Genomic DNA, 16,509 nt, shown 5'->3' with positions numbered 1-16,509 from the left:
GTCTTAGAGGAATTGCCACACTTGTCTTCCACAGTGGTTGAACTCATTTACATTCCCACCAACATTGTAAAAGTGTTCCCATCTCTCCGTAGCCCCACTAGCATCTATTGTTTCATGACTTTTTAATAATCACCATTCTGACTAGTGTGAGATGCTATTTCATTCTGGTTTTGATTTGCATCCTCTAATGATCAGTGATGTTGAGCTTTTTTTCATGTGTTTGTTGGTCACATAAATGTCTTCTTTTGAGAAGTATCAGCTCACGTCCTTTCCCCACTTTTGAATGGGGTTTTTTTTTCTTGTAAATTTGTTTAAGTTCCTTGTAGACTCTGGATATTAGACCTTTGTCAGATGGCTAGGTTGCAAAAATTTTTCTCCCATTCTGTAAGTTGTCTGTTCACTCTGATGGTAGTTTCTTTTGCTGTGCAGAAGCTCTTTAATTAGATCCCACTTGTCAATTATTGCTTTTGTTGTAATTGCTTTTGATGTTTTCATCATGAAATATTGCCTGTACCTATGTCCTGAATGCCCAGATTTTATTCTAGGGTTTTTATAGTTTGGGGTTTTACATTTGTCTTTAATCAATCTTCAGTTAATTTTTGTATAAGGAAGGGGTCCAGTTTCAGTTTTCTTTATATGGCTAGCTAGTTCTCCCAGCACCATTTATTAAATAGGGAGTGCTGGCCAGTTGCAGTGGCTCATGCCTGTAATCCCAGCACTTTGAGAGGCTGAAGTGGGCAGATCACTTGAGGTCAAGAGTTTGAGACCAGCCTGGCCAACATGATGAAACATCATCTCTACTAAAAATACAAAAATTAGCCCAGTGTGGTAGCACATGCCCGTAATCTCAGCTACTCAGGAAGCTGAGGCAGGAGAATTGCTTGAACTTGTGAGGTAGAGGTTTCTGTGTGCCGAGATCATGCCACTGCACTCCAGCCTGGGTGACAGGGTGAGACTCTGTCTCAATCAATCATTCAATCAATCAGTCAGTCAATAGGGAGTCCTTCCCTATTGCTTGTTTCTGTCAGGTTTGTTAAAAATCAAATGGTTGTAGATATTTGGTCTTATTTCTGAGTTCTCTATTCTGTTCCATTGGTTTATGTGTCTGTTTTTGTTACCAGTACCATGCTGTTTTGGTTACTATAGCCTTGTAATATAGTTTGAAGTCAGGTAGTGTGATGGCTCCAGCTTTGTTCTTTTTGCTTAGGATTGTCTTGGCTCTATGGGTTCTTTTTTGGTCCCATATGAATTTTAAAATAGTTTTTTCTAATTCTAGGAAGAATTTCCATGGTAGTTTATTGTGAATAGCATTGAATCTATAAATTACTTTGATATTGATTCTTCATATTCATTAGCCTGGAATGTTTTCCAATTTGTCTATGTTCTCTCTTATTTCCTTGAGCCGTAGTTTGTAGTTTTCCTTGAAGAGGTCCTTCACTTCTCTTGTTAGCTGTATTTCTAGGTATTTTATTCTCTTTGTGGCAGTTGTGAATGAGAGTTCATACATGATTTGGTTCTCTGTTATTGTTGTATAGGAATGCTTATGACTTTTGCACATTGATTTTCTATCCTGAGCCTTTGCTGAATTTGCTTATCAACTTAAAAAGCTTTTGGACTGAGAGGATGGGATTTTCTAGATATAGGATCATGTCATCTGCAAACAAAGACAATTTTACTTCCTCTCTTCCTATTTGAATGCTCTTTATTTTTTTCTCTTGCCTGATTGCCCTGGCCAGCATTTCCAATACTATGTTGAGTAGGAGTGGTGAGAGAGGGCATCCTTGTCTTGTGCTGGTTTTCAAGGAGAATGCTTCTGGCTTTTGCCCATTCAGTGTGATATTTGCTGTGGGTTTGTCATAAATAGCTTTTATTATTTTGATGTATGTTCCTTCAATATCTAGTTTATTGAGAATTTTTAACATGAAGCGATGTTGAATTTTTTTGAAGGCCTTTTCTGTGTCTATTGAGATAATCATGTGGTTTTTGTGTTTAGTTCTGTTTATATTATGAATTATATTCATTGATTTGCGTATGTGGAACCAAATTATGCTAATTTTTAACCTAAAATTCTTTCATACTTATTATCTACAGAAAAAAAATTCATGCTCATATCATGTTAGTAAAGATCCTCACCAATCTGATCTCATCTTTTTTTTCCAGAAGTCCTATTATTTCTCTGATTGTATATTATTTTTTGGCTACATGTGTCCCTACATGTGTTTTCTTGCCATTTCCTCTTTAGTATTAATGCTTTCTAAATTTTTATTAATCACCTACTATGTGCAGGTACTGTCCTAGGCTGTGTTGGAAATACAAATGGATAAAACTTGAGTAGTACTTTTTTGGAGATTTTTCCCTTAAATTTTCCATTATGAAAAACCCATTCTTCAAAACTTAGGTAAAGTTTTTTCTTACCTATGAAGTCTCCTTACATGATGCCAGCACAGATTAATCCCTCTTTGCCTTCAAAGTACTTTTAATATCTCAGTTATAAAATTTATCACAACCCTCTTTTTTAAAAAATCAATACCTGTGTCCTCTTCATTCATATTGCTTAATGGCAGGAATTATGTCTTTTGTTTAAACCACTTTATTGAGTTATGATTGATATACAGAATGCTGTATATATTTAATAGGAACAACTTGATGGGTTTGGAGTTAATTGTATACTCATGAGAATGTTACCACACTCAATGCTTGTAAACATAAGAGATTCTGTCTTATCACTGTATTCCCTCTTTTTCTTCTCCAGTGCCCAGCAGTGGCTTTAAAATAATTGATACTCACTAAATGAATGCTGAATTGAAAAGTTGGTTCAGAGCCAAAGTAGAAACTGAGAAGGATTAGCCAGAGAGTTAGGAGGCAAATCAGGAGAGAGTCGTATTACCAAAGCCCAGAAATATGTTTCAAGAAAGAGGGCAGTAGGTGATGTCCTAAGCTTCAAAATTGGAAGAAGCAGTGCAGACCGTAAATAGATTACTGGATTTGGCGATTAAGAGGTTGTTGGTTATCTTAACAAGAATAAGTTCCATAAAGTAGTAAGGGTACACATCAGATAGCAGACTGAGAAGTAAATTCTTTCCCTTAAATATAATTTTTAGCTGATACATTTATAGAAATTGGCTGGCAGACACATTGAAGATACACAGTCTAAATAAAGATCTAGAATCTTGCATATATTATATTGATTTAGGGAGGATCCATATTTTTTGTAAAGTTAAATGAGTGGGTAGTAGGCTTGACATTCTTTTAAGAAAATTTAGAAACTTAATCACTATTTTCATCTCATTAGAAGACTACCGCAACTCCACATAGAGATCACACGATCTTTTCATACCAAGTTAGTGGTATCTTGCATGGCAGAAATTATTTTAACCTGGAAAACGTGGTTCCTTCTACTTTCTATCCTTGTTAGGCTGGTAATACATTGATAATATATATCTAACTATATGAAATGAATGAATTTTTTAAAATATCCCTGAGTAATTGTATAAATGACTTGACTTTTCACATACTGTATTTGATTATTTGGAAGACATACTTAACATTTCTGTATTCAGAATGCCTTTTAGAATAGATCATGTGTTGTAGTTTTAACTGACAACCTTTTTTTCCTTGGTGTTTTATAAAATGATGATGCAGTCCCAATTGGTAGCATACGAGATTTGATAAAATACAGTAATATAATAGGAAGCCTTAAAGTTCAGAGACTGCAAAATATTTTAGTTTTAATATAATTATTGTTGTGCTACACTTTTTGGGGCTATAGGTGATATTTTCTCTGTCTGTTTACTGTGCCAATGGGTCATGCATAAAGCTTATCTTATGTTGTTAAGCAAAGGTGGGGGTGGGAATGAGGAAGAATGAATTTGTAGGGAGCCTGTTTTATTTACTTCAAATAATGACTTTGGTGTTTGCAGAACAAATCTTAACCATCATTTTCACCAATTTTGTAGAAACATTACGAGTCAATGATCTATGTAAGGGAATAATTTCTGATCTTGCAGTCAAGGGTACATTGGCTGATTGGTTCATTTTTTTCACAGACATGTATTGTATATCTATTAATAACCACGATACCTGGCAATATACTCAGCATTGTGAACAATCTTTCATTGTTCTAAGCATGTTTCAACAACAAAGATTGATAGTCAATTCACAGTGCCTGAAACCTGCTCTTTCTTCATGTATGTTGTCCAGTTGAGAGATAATATTTGTAGTTTCTTTAATGAAGAAATGGCCTATTGGAGAGCTGGGTGCTTGGTCACAGTAAGCACCCAGTGAATGTTTGTTGACTGTCGAATGGTATGTGTTTTAAGTGGTTGACTAGGAAATTTATGGGCTTATAGTTTTAAGTGATTATATGAGAAAGGACTGGCATTGTAGCTAATTATTATTGAAAATAGAATATACATTGAGAACTGTGATGGGAATAATGGATGTTTCTCAGTTCATTTTGGGTGTTACTAAAATAAATTAAAAACGTAAAACCTTAAAGTTTCTCACCATAGAATTCAATAATAATTTGACTTCTACTTTGAAAATATTTCTAGAGATATCATGATGAATCAAAAATTGTAGAATATAACAAGTTCGCGTAAATCAGTTTCAGCAAATTGACAGTCTTGTCTTTGAAATCAAATAATTAAGTAGAAAATATATCTATGCTTCTGTTCATTTATTTTAGTAATGTCTCAATACCTAATCCTTGAAGAGTGAAGCAACAGTATAGTGAGGGGGAGATTGCAATCTGATGATGCATACTTTTTTCCTCTGGTAACTGAAGGTTAAATGGATAGCAAGCAGAATGCCTTAAACAAGATTGGTATATTGATTAAAACGCTGATTTAACAGCTCGCAGTTTCCCCTTGGAAACCTGGAAAAGATAAGCCAGCTGCTGTCTAAGAGTGTTCAGTGTCCACTGAGAGTACACTATCTATCATCACAATATGGTGATGAGAGGTGTTTTATGTTTGTGTTAATTTCCCCCACTAAATCAGTAATTATTACAATCCTGTCCCTGCTGTTTACCCTGCAGCTGTTTTTCCATTTGTCGAGAGAGCGGGTGTTCTCTGAGGACCGCACACGTTTCTATGGTGCAGAAATTGTCTCTGCCTTGGACTATCTACATTCCGGAAAGATTGTGTACCGTGATCTCAAGGTAAAAAAAAAAAAAAAAAAAAGTAATCAAAATTTGTTTTTGCAGAGACTATAGGGACAAACATAAAGTAATTACAAAGTTATACAGTTTTGAGAAAAGCAGATTTAGTTGGGAAAAAAGCCCTATGTTTGAAAAATTTAGTTCACTACATTTGAAGGAAATTTTTTTCACTAACATGTATGTAGTTGATTTATGTGTGAGTTTTTGATTTGCAAAGTAATTTCTGCTCGATTGCTTGGATCAAATAAAAATGTTAAACGTGATTAAGTCAAATAACTTCACAAGTTACATTTAAAACAAGTTTTATTATGTTTACAGAAATGTTTTATGAAGAAACATAGTAAGACTATTGGAAGGAACATACTCATTTTGATTTTAGCATTAACTTTGGGTGGTTTTAAATACCGGAAGCATTTTAATATAATAACCATGTATTAATGTGCCTCGTGCTTTATTTATGAAAGCACTCTATTTGTTCTGTTGGTAATAGTGGCTTGACTGCTCTAAGTTCATTATGATGAGACCCTTAGGATAGCTCAGGGTTGGCAAACTTTCTGTAAAGGGCAGACAAAGTAATTTAGGCTTTGCTGTTCATATAGTCTCTTTTGTAAACTACTCAACTCCATCATTGTAGGGTAAAAGCAGCCTCAGATAGTATGTAAATGAATATGTTTGGCTATGTTCCAGTAAACAAAATAGGCGATGGGCTCAATTTAGTCCACAGGTTGTCATTTGTTGATCCCTGGAGTAACTCATACAAGGTAATAGTAATTCTCTTGACAGCGTTATGAATTAGGTTGGCGACATTAAAGGAATTTGTACCACGACACATTTTGAATAAATTCTAGATGTTAGTCTTACTTTTGTAAGAAGCAAATTGTGTATAAAATTTGACACAGAATTGCCTTATTGATCAAATACTATTTCATGTAACATAATGATTGGTAGAAACAAGTTACATGAGGCTTTTATGAAATTCTGTTTTGTTTGAAATGAGGTATATAGAAGCTGTAAGATGTTGTATATAGGAAAAACTGAACTATGTACCTATAAAACATCTAGATCAGAGATGACCAACTGTTTAAGTGCCAAAATGGGCTAAAGATTAATACAAATTAATAGTTTGATTGTATTTAGCCTGAATCTCTTTATAACTAGGAATATGGCAGAATTCAGCATTCATGTATCTGCATGGCCAGATAATCCTATACTGTCTAAATGGCTTAAATATCAATTTCTTTAAAGGAATTAGTTATGTGGCATGACAAAATATGTGTTAACTTTCCAAATATACTTAGAAGTAGTTAGCTCTGCTCTTCCTGAGCCCACTTCTCGCATTCCCACTACATGTTTTATGAATCCTATTTGTAGGGGTGAAAAGGGGAAGGATAAAAACATGGAGGCTTAGATTTAAGGAAATTAGAACAATTTTGAAGTAATAGGTAACATCCAGAAAGCTTAAATTCAAAAGATTGAATTATTAGCTTAAAGACTGCTAAAGAAAAGAATATTCATTTGATTGCAGTATTGATTATGGTCTTGGTCAGTTTTTCTTCTTTAATCATTTCTCATCAAATGAATCAACATATTGGGTGTGTGTGTGTGTGTGTGTGTGTGTGTTTTGAGATGGAGTCTCGCTCTGTCGCCAGGCTGGAGTGCAGTGGTGCCATCTTGGCTCACTGCAACCTCCAACTCCCTGGTTCTGGTGATTCTCCTGCCTCAGCCTCCTGAGTAGCTGGGATTACAGGCATGTGCCACCACGCCCAGCTGATTTTTGTATTTTTAGTAGAGACAGGGTTTCACGGAGTTGGCCAGGATAGTCTCGATCTCCTGACCTCGTGACCCGCCGGCCTCGACCTTCTAAAGTGCTGGGATTACAGGCATGAGCCACCATGCCCAGCCAACATATTGGTATACTGAAGCTCATTAAGTGAGTTCCACTGCCCCATTCTTTCTGATGATGGAATTAGACTAAATTTGTCAAACTGCAAAATAAAGTACCTACTTTATATATGAATATCAGTCAATTAGTTACCACATGCACAGTTCACCAAGTTTACTAGAAAATTAAGTGGTCTCTGCTCCCTGAGTTTATTTCTTAAAAAATATAGCCTTAACTTAAAGATCTAAATATATATTTAGCATAGGACAGAAACTGTAAAGGTACACCTAGAAAAATCCATGTAACATAAGAAATCAAACATCCAAAACTTACACAAATGTTACTTGTATCCATGGTAACAGGATTATTTATAATACAATGACATATTTTAAGTAAGATCACAGAAATTTCGAGCTGGTCTTTAATTTATAGGTGATCTCCTTCAAACCTAGAAGCCTAGTAAATGACTTACTAAAAGTAATGACCTGAGTTGATAGCAGTCAGGATTTTTGGGACTCATAATCCTAGCTTCTTATTGAATGTTCTTGTCACTATATCATTCTGACTTCTAGAGTTGAAATGAAATTATAGAGGGGGGATACATTGGATTAACTTTGGGAAATCTTTGTAAGCCTAAACTTCAAATTAAACTGCAGAAGGTAAGAGAATGAGTGTTTCAAATATATTTATACCAGATGTATTAAAGAACATTATCACGAACTGATTTAGGTACCCACTTTGATCAGTCTCAGATTTGTCTCTGTTCTCATTACTAATAACTTTGACTTTGTTCAAATGCAAATCCAATTGCTATGCCTACAGTAGCAGCACTTCTCAAGTAAATCCATACCCGTTTGCCGCTGTCTCATTCACATTGGAGGCAGAGCCTTCTTTTATGTGCAGGTTAACTGAAGATATTTTTATCAGTTCCTGTTTCCTAATAAATTAGTGTTTTTAGCAACAGAAAAATTGTTGAAACCTTTGTTGTACTTTAGAAAGTAAGTTCATTTAATTTGTCAATACACATCATGTAATGAAGTTTTATTTTTATTAAGGACCCAAATTCCTTGTGATTACTTAAGGAAAACTGCTGTTGCTTCACGATTGCCCAAAAATTTGAAGAAATCTCTTCAAAGACTTCTTCAGTGGCGCAAATTATATGTTGAAATCTTCTTTTCTACTTAGCTCTTATTTTACAAATACAACCAATGACTGTGGCCATCTAAGCACAGCATAGGCTGAACAGGGACATTTGCAAAGGTGAATATAACTATATTGGAATTCATTAAGAATTAATTTCTTGCTAGTTTAGGGGAGAAAATAATACTTAAGTTGTTGCTATTTCCTATTTGTAGAACACCTAATCTTGTTTTCCACCTAATGTGAGAATAGTTAACCATTTACAGTATTAATATGAGAAAGCACCAGATAAATTTAGATACTTTCTAACACTCAGTAATGGCACGAAGGGGTGGCTTCAGAGAGTTTTATCATAGCCCTCCTCGTCCTCCTCAGCTCCCTGATGTTCACCTCAAATAAATGCAGTTTGAGTGGGGAGAGCATGCTTGCTTTGCTTGCTGAGTCTCAAGATACTCCCCAGCTCCCACTTCTAACCAGATGGTCACTGGATTTCCTCCTATATAGAAATCTTAAGCCACTGCTCTTCATTCCTTCCACTTCTAAAATCAAATTGTACTAGTATTGGACTATGTTCCTTATACGTAATAAATTTGTAAATAACCTGGCAACCTATTTGGGGTCTCTTTACATGATGAGTCCTTTTCTGGATTAAGAGGTTGAAGTGAAGAAACGTTTTTCTTTCGGGATTTCAGCACACTTTCCTCATTTCATGGTCATTCAGTTTCTGCAGGTCAACTTGTGACATTTTGGCACTGGATGCCCGTAAACTTAAACCTGCAGTGTGCAGAGTAGGAATTCCTTACTACCTTCTTGGACCTGAGTGAGTCTTGGTGCCTAAAACTGAGTTTGATGTATGTGGGCTAAAATGTGGTGTAAGAGTGAGTGACAGGAATTGTTTATTGCTATTGCTGCAGTAGTCATCGGAGCCCTTAGGAACTGCTATTTTCATTCCTTTGTTTAATCACAATGTCAGTCATTTAATTAAAATGATACCATATATATGGTGTTTTTTAACTTTCAAATATTTAGTCTGGCCTACATTCAAGCATAGCTTCTCAGACTGGGTGCTACAAACAGGTTACAACCATGCCTCGGCCTGCAAAGTGTTCAGAGAAGCTTCCAGGCCAGTGAGTTCTGGTTTCAAGCATCTTGTCCAGTGAACCTGGTATGCCCCACAACTTTCAATTGTTATTTTACTGTGAAATGTAAAAGGTTGGGAAGCACTGTATTAAAGACAGCTAGGATTTTTAAAGTTTAATTTTATGCTAGCCATCAGCAAGAACAGGAGGAAACATAGTAATTTTTGTTACAATTTTGTGCCCACTAAGCACAGGAATAAAGATTTTAAAATCTACCGTTTCTTCATATACACACTGAATCAAGACCCTCTGTCAAATAATGCCTGTCCACTTGAGCTAGGCAAAAAATGTTGCCCTTTTTTTGGTGGAAATTCTATGACGTATTGTGTCTAGTTTTTTTTTTTGTCTCCTCAAAAGCACCTTTTAGATAACAACCCTCTGATAGAAATAGTAAGCATTACTTAGATTTTTAATATACAATCTTGTTTCTTATGACTTCGTATTTGACTTCATCACTACTTTTGTTAGTGGATGCATCCATTAAGCATAAGCATGCTGCCCTACTCTCCATCTTGGAAACTAAGATTGGCTGTGAATATCAAACAGATGCATGTAAAGTTTCTTAAATTTAGAGTACCTAAGCAGTCAGTGACAATATGCATTACATATTATGTGGCTAACAAAAGGAAGAAGGAAAGAGATTTAGAAGAGAAGACTAAAGAAAGATCATTTGTAAATATTTTTCTTCCTCCTTTACACAGTAGAGAGATTCCTAAAAATGTATGACTACTGTAAATAATGGAGATACTACTTACATTATGTTAGTGTTAAATGAACCAAGACAGTGATTTCCAGATGTTATTGATATATCTAGGCCATTGATACGCTTTGGAAAGACTTACAGGTGTTTCTGTGCATTCTGCAGGTTTACGAATCACCCTACTAATGGTTCTTGTATTTTACAGAAACTCTGTTAATGCATCCTGAGTAAAATTATCTGTATTGTATAACAGAACTGGACATTTTATTATCTCCTGATTTATCTTTATACAAGACTAGATTTGGGGATATTATTTTTTAAGCTAGTACTTTTGGTGGACAAGTTTTAGTCATTCATGCTCAGCAAAATGACGTTTTAGGATGGTGAGAGAAGACAAAGTAATTGATAGAAGAATGTGGATACTACTTCAAAATAACTGGGAAATTATGAGGCTGGGCACAGTAGCCCAAGCCAGCACTTTGGGAGGCAGAGGTGGGCGGACTGTTTGAACCCAGGAGTTCGGGACCAGCCTGGGCAACATGGCAAAATACCATCTCTTAAAAAAAAAAAAAAAAAAAAAAAAAGAAAGGAAGAAACAAACAAAAACTAGCAGGGCGTGGTAGTGGTGCACGCCTGTGTACTTAGGAGGCTGAGGTGGGAGGATCAATTGAGCCTGGGAGGTTGAGGCTGCAGTGAGCTGTGATTGTGCCACTGTACTCCAGCCTAGGCAACAGAGCGAGACCGTCTCAAAAAAAAAAAAAGAAAATTATAAAATATTTGTGTTTTGTTTTTTTGAGACAGGATTTCACTCTGTCACCCAGGCTGGAGTGCAGTGGCACCATCTCTGCACATTACAACCTCCCCACACACCTCGGGCTCAAGTAACCCTCCTGCTTCAGCCTCCAGAGTAGCTGGCACCACAAGCGCATACCACCACGCACAGCTAATTTTTTGTATTATTGGTAGAGACAGGGTTTCACCATGTTGCCCAGGCTGGTCTCGAACTCCTGAGCTCAAGCGATCTGCCTGCCTCAGCCTCTCAAATTGTTGGAATTACAGGCATGAGCCACTGTGCCTAGCCTGTGTTTTGTTACTTAAATTATTGCATATTGAAAAGTATTTTTAATGCAGTCATTGAGCCAACAGAAATGTTTTATAGGGTTCCACTCTTGAACTTTGTTCTTTTCTTTAAAATACAGTGTTGTTTAGAAGAGCCCACATCATGACAATTTACAAATAAGCCTTTAAACTCTTCATGTTTTAAGAAAAGATCAGTTCATTTATTCAATTCTTATGGTATGTTAAGTTTGCATTTAGCATCTCATTTATTTCTCAAAACTATCATTGTTTTGAGATTGTTACTGTTATTTACTTTTGTTTTATAGATGAAATTGAAGCACATAGAAATTAATAATATGCCCAAGGTCACACAGTGAATAAGGGATAAAGCTCAAATTTTAATATGAACCCTCTGACTTGAACCCATAGTCTTATCCATTTTGCTTTCTACTGCCTCCCAGGCAGTATGCTACCATTCCCCATGGCCATGACCCTTACCCCGTGTCTCTCAATCATCCCTTAGGCTTATCTTATTTCTTACTATATCATTGTAATTTTTTTAAAAGCTAATTTATAAAACAAGTAGGGTAACCAGCTGTCTTGGTTTGCCCAGGACTGCCTAGTTATAGCACTTACACGTCCTGCATTCTGAGAAACACCTCAGTTCTGGGCAAACTGGGAGTTGGTCACCCTCAACCTATTCCTTACCCAAACCTATCCTTGCATCTCATTTCATTCTTCATCTCACAACCATGATCTGAGGCTCAGAGATGAGATACGAGGTTACAGAATTAGATGCAAGTCAGAATTTTACACACACACACATACACACAGAGCTTGGTATTAAAAAGCAGTGTTTATACATTTTGGTTTTTCTGTATCCAGCCACTTCAAAAATAGCTTTGTCAAAATGTGGAGAAATAGTGCATCCTGTCTGTCGTGTTTCCATGAAGACTTTCCCATGCATACCAAGCATGTGAGGAGTATTGGCACGTTACACACCAAACTAGATGGGAATGGAATGATGTAGAAAGTACACTCACATTTTGTTCAATATTATGTATTATTTGGAATTTTTACAAGAATTGTTAATGTATTATATTCGTAAAAGAGTATTCACTAAAGATCTTCAGCATTTTATATATTATATTTATATATTAAGCATATTTTTAAAAATTAATAACAGGGCATACACATTTTTATTCAGTAAAACAACAGAAGCTTTAGTATATACTTAACGTTTCTCATTATGGCAAAGTGGGAGGGAGGAAGAAGAGAGGTTGTTTGAAAGAGGTGGAAAAAAGAGAGAAACCGGAGGCTGAGAAGAGACAGACCAAGGCAGAAAGAGAAAATAGGAGAGTTGAAGACTCTTGATGTTTCTGATTGGTTTCAATATACAAGACTTACTGTCATTTGTGCAAACTGGGCTTGGTTTCTAGGTTCTGGCTGGTGGAGAAACAGGAAGATGCAAGATAACTGAGTTTGGATAAAATAAAAAAATTTGATTTGGTCGGGCATGGTGGCTCATGTCTGTAATCCCAGAACTTTGAGAGGCTGAGATGGGTGGATTGCTTGAACCCAGGAGGTCGAGACCAACTTGGGCAGCAAAGTGAGACCTCGTCACTATAAAAAATTAAGAAATTAGCCAGGCATGGTGGCATGTGCCCATGTTCCCAGCCATTCAGGAGGCTGAGGTGGCTTGAGCCTCCGAGGCAGAGGTCGTGGTGAGCTGTGATTGCACCACTGCACTCCAGTTTGGGTGGCAGAGTGAGACTCTGTCTCAAAAAAGAAAAATTTTTTTTAAGGTTCAGCAGTATATTTTATTGGTTCATTCAGCTTTCTGTAGAAAAAAATTGAAGCCAGACTTACCTCTGTGAGATATGCTATACATGAAATGTATATCAAGCGTTTGGTTTAGTTAGATGGCACATTGAAGTACTATAAAAAAGGGAGGCTGAGGCAGGAGAATGGCGTGAACCCTGGGGGGCGGAGCCTGCAGTGAGCTGAGATTGCACCACTGCACTCCAGCCTGGGCGACAGCGAGACTCTGTCTCCAAAAAAAAAAAAAAAAAAAAAAAAAAAAAAAAAAAAAAAGACTTTTGTCTGTTCTGATCTTTGCTTTGCTTCAGTGAACACAACTTGCCTAACTGTATTTAGTGTCTGGTTTATAAGACATTTGACAATATGGCAGAGAGTATGATAACATATTTTATATGACTGATATCTGTTTATGTTCTTAAGTGGAGATCTGTTTTAAATTTGATATTAACTTCAGAGTCCAGGTACATTCTTTCAAATGTCATCACATTAAGGAGTAGAATAAGAATCTATTCCTGGCCGGGCGCGGTGGCTCAAGCCTGTAATCCCAGCACTTTGGGAGGCCGAGGCGGGTGGATCACGAGGTCAGGAGATCGAGACCATCCTGGCTAACACGGTGAAACCCCATCTCTACTAAAAAATACAAAAAAATTAGCTGGGCGTGTTGGTGGGCGCCTGTGGTCCCAGCTACTCGGGAGGCTGAGGCAGGAGAATGGTGTGAATCCAGGAGGTGGAGGTTGCGGTGAGCCGAGATCGCGCCACCGCACTCCAGCCTGGGGGACAGAGAAAGACTCCGTCTCAAAAAAAAAAAAAAAAAGAATCTATTCCTTAAATAAAAGTTAACTATCATTTATCCTGTTAATATACTTTTCACATTTTGTGTATTTTTTCAGTATGACAGAAGAACTACCTTTAGGTTGTGTCTACATGACTAGGCAAAGTTTTATGGGCCCTGAATACATAAAGTTGTATGATCACAACTCAGAACTCATCTGTATCTTTGTTTGATGATAATCATGATCTTAGGTTCAAATTAGCTGGAGGGGAACTGGATGGTTACATTGTTATTTCTAATTGTGTTGACTTTGCACAAATTCCTCCTGTCTTACATTTCATAATTTTCTGCTTGAGGCACATGATCCTGTTACTTGGTTAAATCTTTAAGATTTTCTTTGGTGTTTTGAATTAATGGGTTCAAAGAGAGTCCAACTTTATGACATTTATGCTATATATTTTTATTAACTGGTGACTGTTTGACTTTGATATTCTTTTTCTTTTTATGTTTAAAAGGGTTGGTATTTCTTTATTACAAAGAACTGCAAAAGAGGATATCGCCTTACCTTACAAAATAAGATTTAGGTTTGATTTACAAGCACCACCAAAAACATTTCTGTAAGTGAATATTTTATAATAGCAATAGATTCCCAGGAGAAATTGTTGAAAACCATCTGTATATATCTAGAAGAAGATGCTCATCTCTTTGGGATTGTTTAGATCACATTTTCTTTTTTAAAAAAAGAGGATTGATGTTTGCTTTGAAAAGTTGATTAGGCTTTAATTTTCAGAACTTACAAAATAATGGCTCTTAAAGCTATATCACTCATTCCCATCGGTTTAAAAATAGATAATTTTATCATCATGAAATATTTTATAAAACGTTTCTTTTTACACATGAAGCAACAGAGTTTGTAAGTACTGAACGTTCTATTAGCTACAACTATGTCCTGTTTCCAAAATACTCAGCATTCAGTAGTTTTTCAAAATGGTATTTTCCTGTTGTTGAAGACTATAGAACAAATTATGTCATTTTTCTTAATACACAGTTGGAGAATCTAATGCTGGATAAAGATGGCCACATAAAAATTACAGATTTTGGACTTTGCAAAGAAGGGATCACAGATGCAGCCACCATGAAGACATTCTGTGGCACTCCGGAATATCTGGCACCAGAGGTAGGCTTTGGTTCCATTAATAGGAAAGTAACATTGACATAATGTTTTGCAAAGTAAACCATTTAAGCATTAAAAGTTAACTGTAGTACCTACTACTATTATCTACATTTCAACCTGAATCAATATTTTTTGGCTCTTAATTTGTTATGATAGGATATTGTAGGTTCAAGAATATACTGAAATTAAATTTTATAAACTATAAGCACAAAGGTACTAAAGTCAGTTAAATCAATTTTTATTTCTTGGCCATATCCATTTTATCTTGGCTATACCCATTTTGATTCATTTATTAAAATAGAATAATTGATTTCAGCAAGAGTATTTACATTTATAAACCATCTTGGACTTTCCTTAGAAACAACAGTGATTTTTAATTTATAGTATTGTGGGTTTATTTAAAATTATTTTATTGGGAAAATTATTGAAATGACAGTAGCTACGTTTTGGAATTTATGTCAAAGTAAGCTCCAAACTGGTAACTTCCCTGTGCTAAGGGTTCCACAATAATTTATTAATTTGTTTATTCAATAAATATTTATTCTGTATCTGCTGTACATCAGGTACTTTTCTGGATGATGTGGTTACAGGCGCAAGACAGAAGAGGATCCTAGTCTCAGGGAACTTAACTTTCAGTAGAGGGAGACAGAATAAAAATAAATAAATAACATAATGTCTTAAGTTTCATAAACAAAAAAAAAAGCAAGATTAAATGGTGTGGTGTGGCTGTAGATGGTGTCCCAATTACTAATGCTGTGTAACAAACCACCCTAATACTTAGCAGTGGAAAACAACCATTTTATATAAAATAATGGATTTTCTGAATCAGGAATGCAGATGGGTACAGCAAGGATAGCTAGTTTATGCTCCACTATGTATGAGGTCTCAGCTTGAAAGACTTTACAGTGAGAGCATGATTCTATGGCTGGAGACTAGAGTCATCAGGAAGCATCTTCACTCACAAGTCTGACAGTTCTGCTGGCTGTCCACTGGTACCTTATTTGGGCTGTTGGCAGGAGCACTTATATGTAGCCCTTCTCTCCATGGGTCTGGACTTCCTCATAATGACAATTTCAATGCAGTCAGACTTCTTTGGCTCTGAGCCCTAAAAGCAAATGTCCTAGGGAACATGTTAGAAGCTGTATGGTGCCTCTGTTTCCACCTAGTAAACCACCAAGACTATTAACTTTTTAAAAACTTGATTTCACAGATATTTTTATAATTGGAGTACAATTCATATGCCATAAAACTTACTCTTTTAAAATACACACCTTGGTGATTTTTAGTATGTTCACAGAGTTGTACAACTATCACTGCTGTCCAATTCCAGAATATTTTCATCACTCCAGCAAGAAACGCCATACCCGTTAGCTCTTCATTCTTCCTTCCCCCACAGACAACCACTGATGTGCTTTTTGTCTTTATAGATTTACGTATTGTAGACATTTCATACAAATGGAATCATAGAGTATGGAGTCTTCTGTGACTGGCTTCTTTCACTTAGCATAAAATTCAGTGTTCCTCCCTGTTTTAGCATGTTATACTTATTTCATTCCTTTTTATGGCTGGATAATATTCCCTTGTATGGATATACCACATTTTGTTTATTTGTTCAGCAGCTGATGTACCTTGGGTTGCATCCATTTTTTGGCTACTATGAA

At 36.0% G+C, this 16,509-nt stretch overlaps 1 protein-coding gene across 9 annotated transcripts in view; it reads left to right on the top strand.

Moving 5' to 3' along the window:
* AKT3 (AKT serine/threonine kinase 3) overlaps nucleotides 1-16,509 on the top strand; it is a 357,879-nt gene that overhangs the window by 278,508 nt on the left and 62,862 nt on the right. For all 9 annotated transcript variants that reach the window (XM_032137424.2, XM_058430705.1, XM_058430708.1 and 6 more), the window contains 2 exons: nucleotides 5,039-5,161; nucleotides 14,723-14,851. In XM_032137424.2, the coding sequence (XP_031993315.1) occupies nucleotides 5,039-5,161; nucleotides 14,723-14,851 (252 nt within the window). The remainder of the gene's footprint in view (nucleotides 1-5,038; nucleotides 5,162-14,722; nucleotides 14,852-16,509) is intronic.

Source organism: Hylobates moloch, unplaced genomic scaffold (assembly GCF_009828535.3).
Source record: "Hylobates moloch isolate HMO894 unplaced genomic scaffold, HMol_V3 SCAFFOLD_18, whole genome shotgun sequence".
NCBI classification, from domain to species: domain Eukaryota; kingdom Metazoa; phylum Chordata; class Mammalia; order Primates; family Hylobatidae; genus Hylobates; species Hylobates moloch.
Note: the sequence above shows the minus strand (reverse complement) of the source record. Positions and strands in the feature narration are given on the sequence as shown.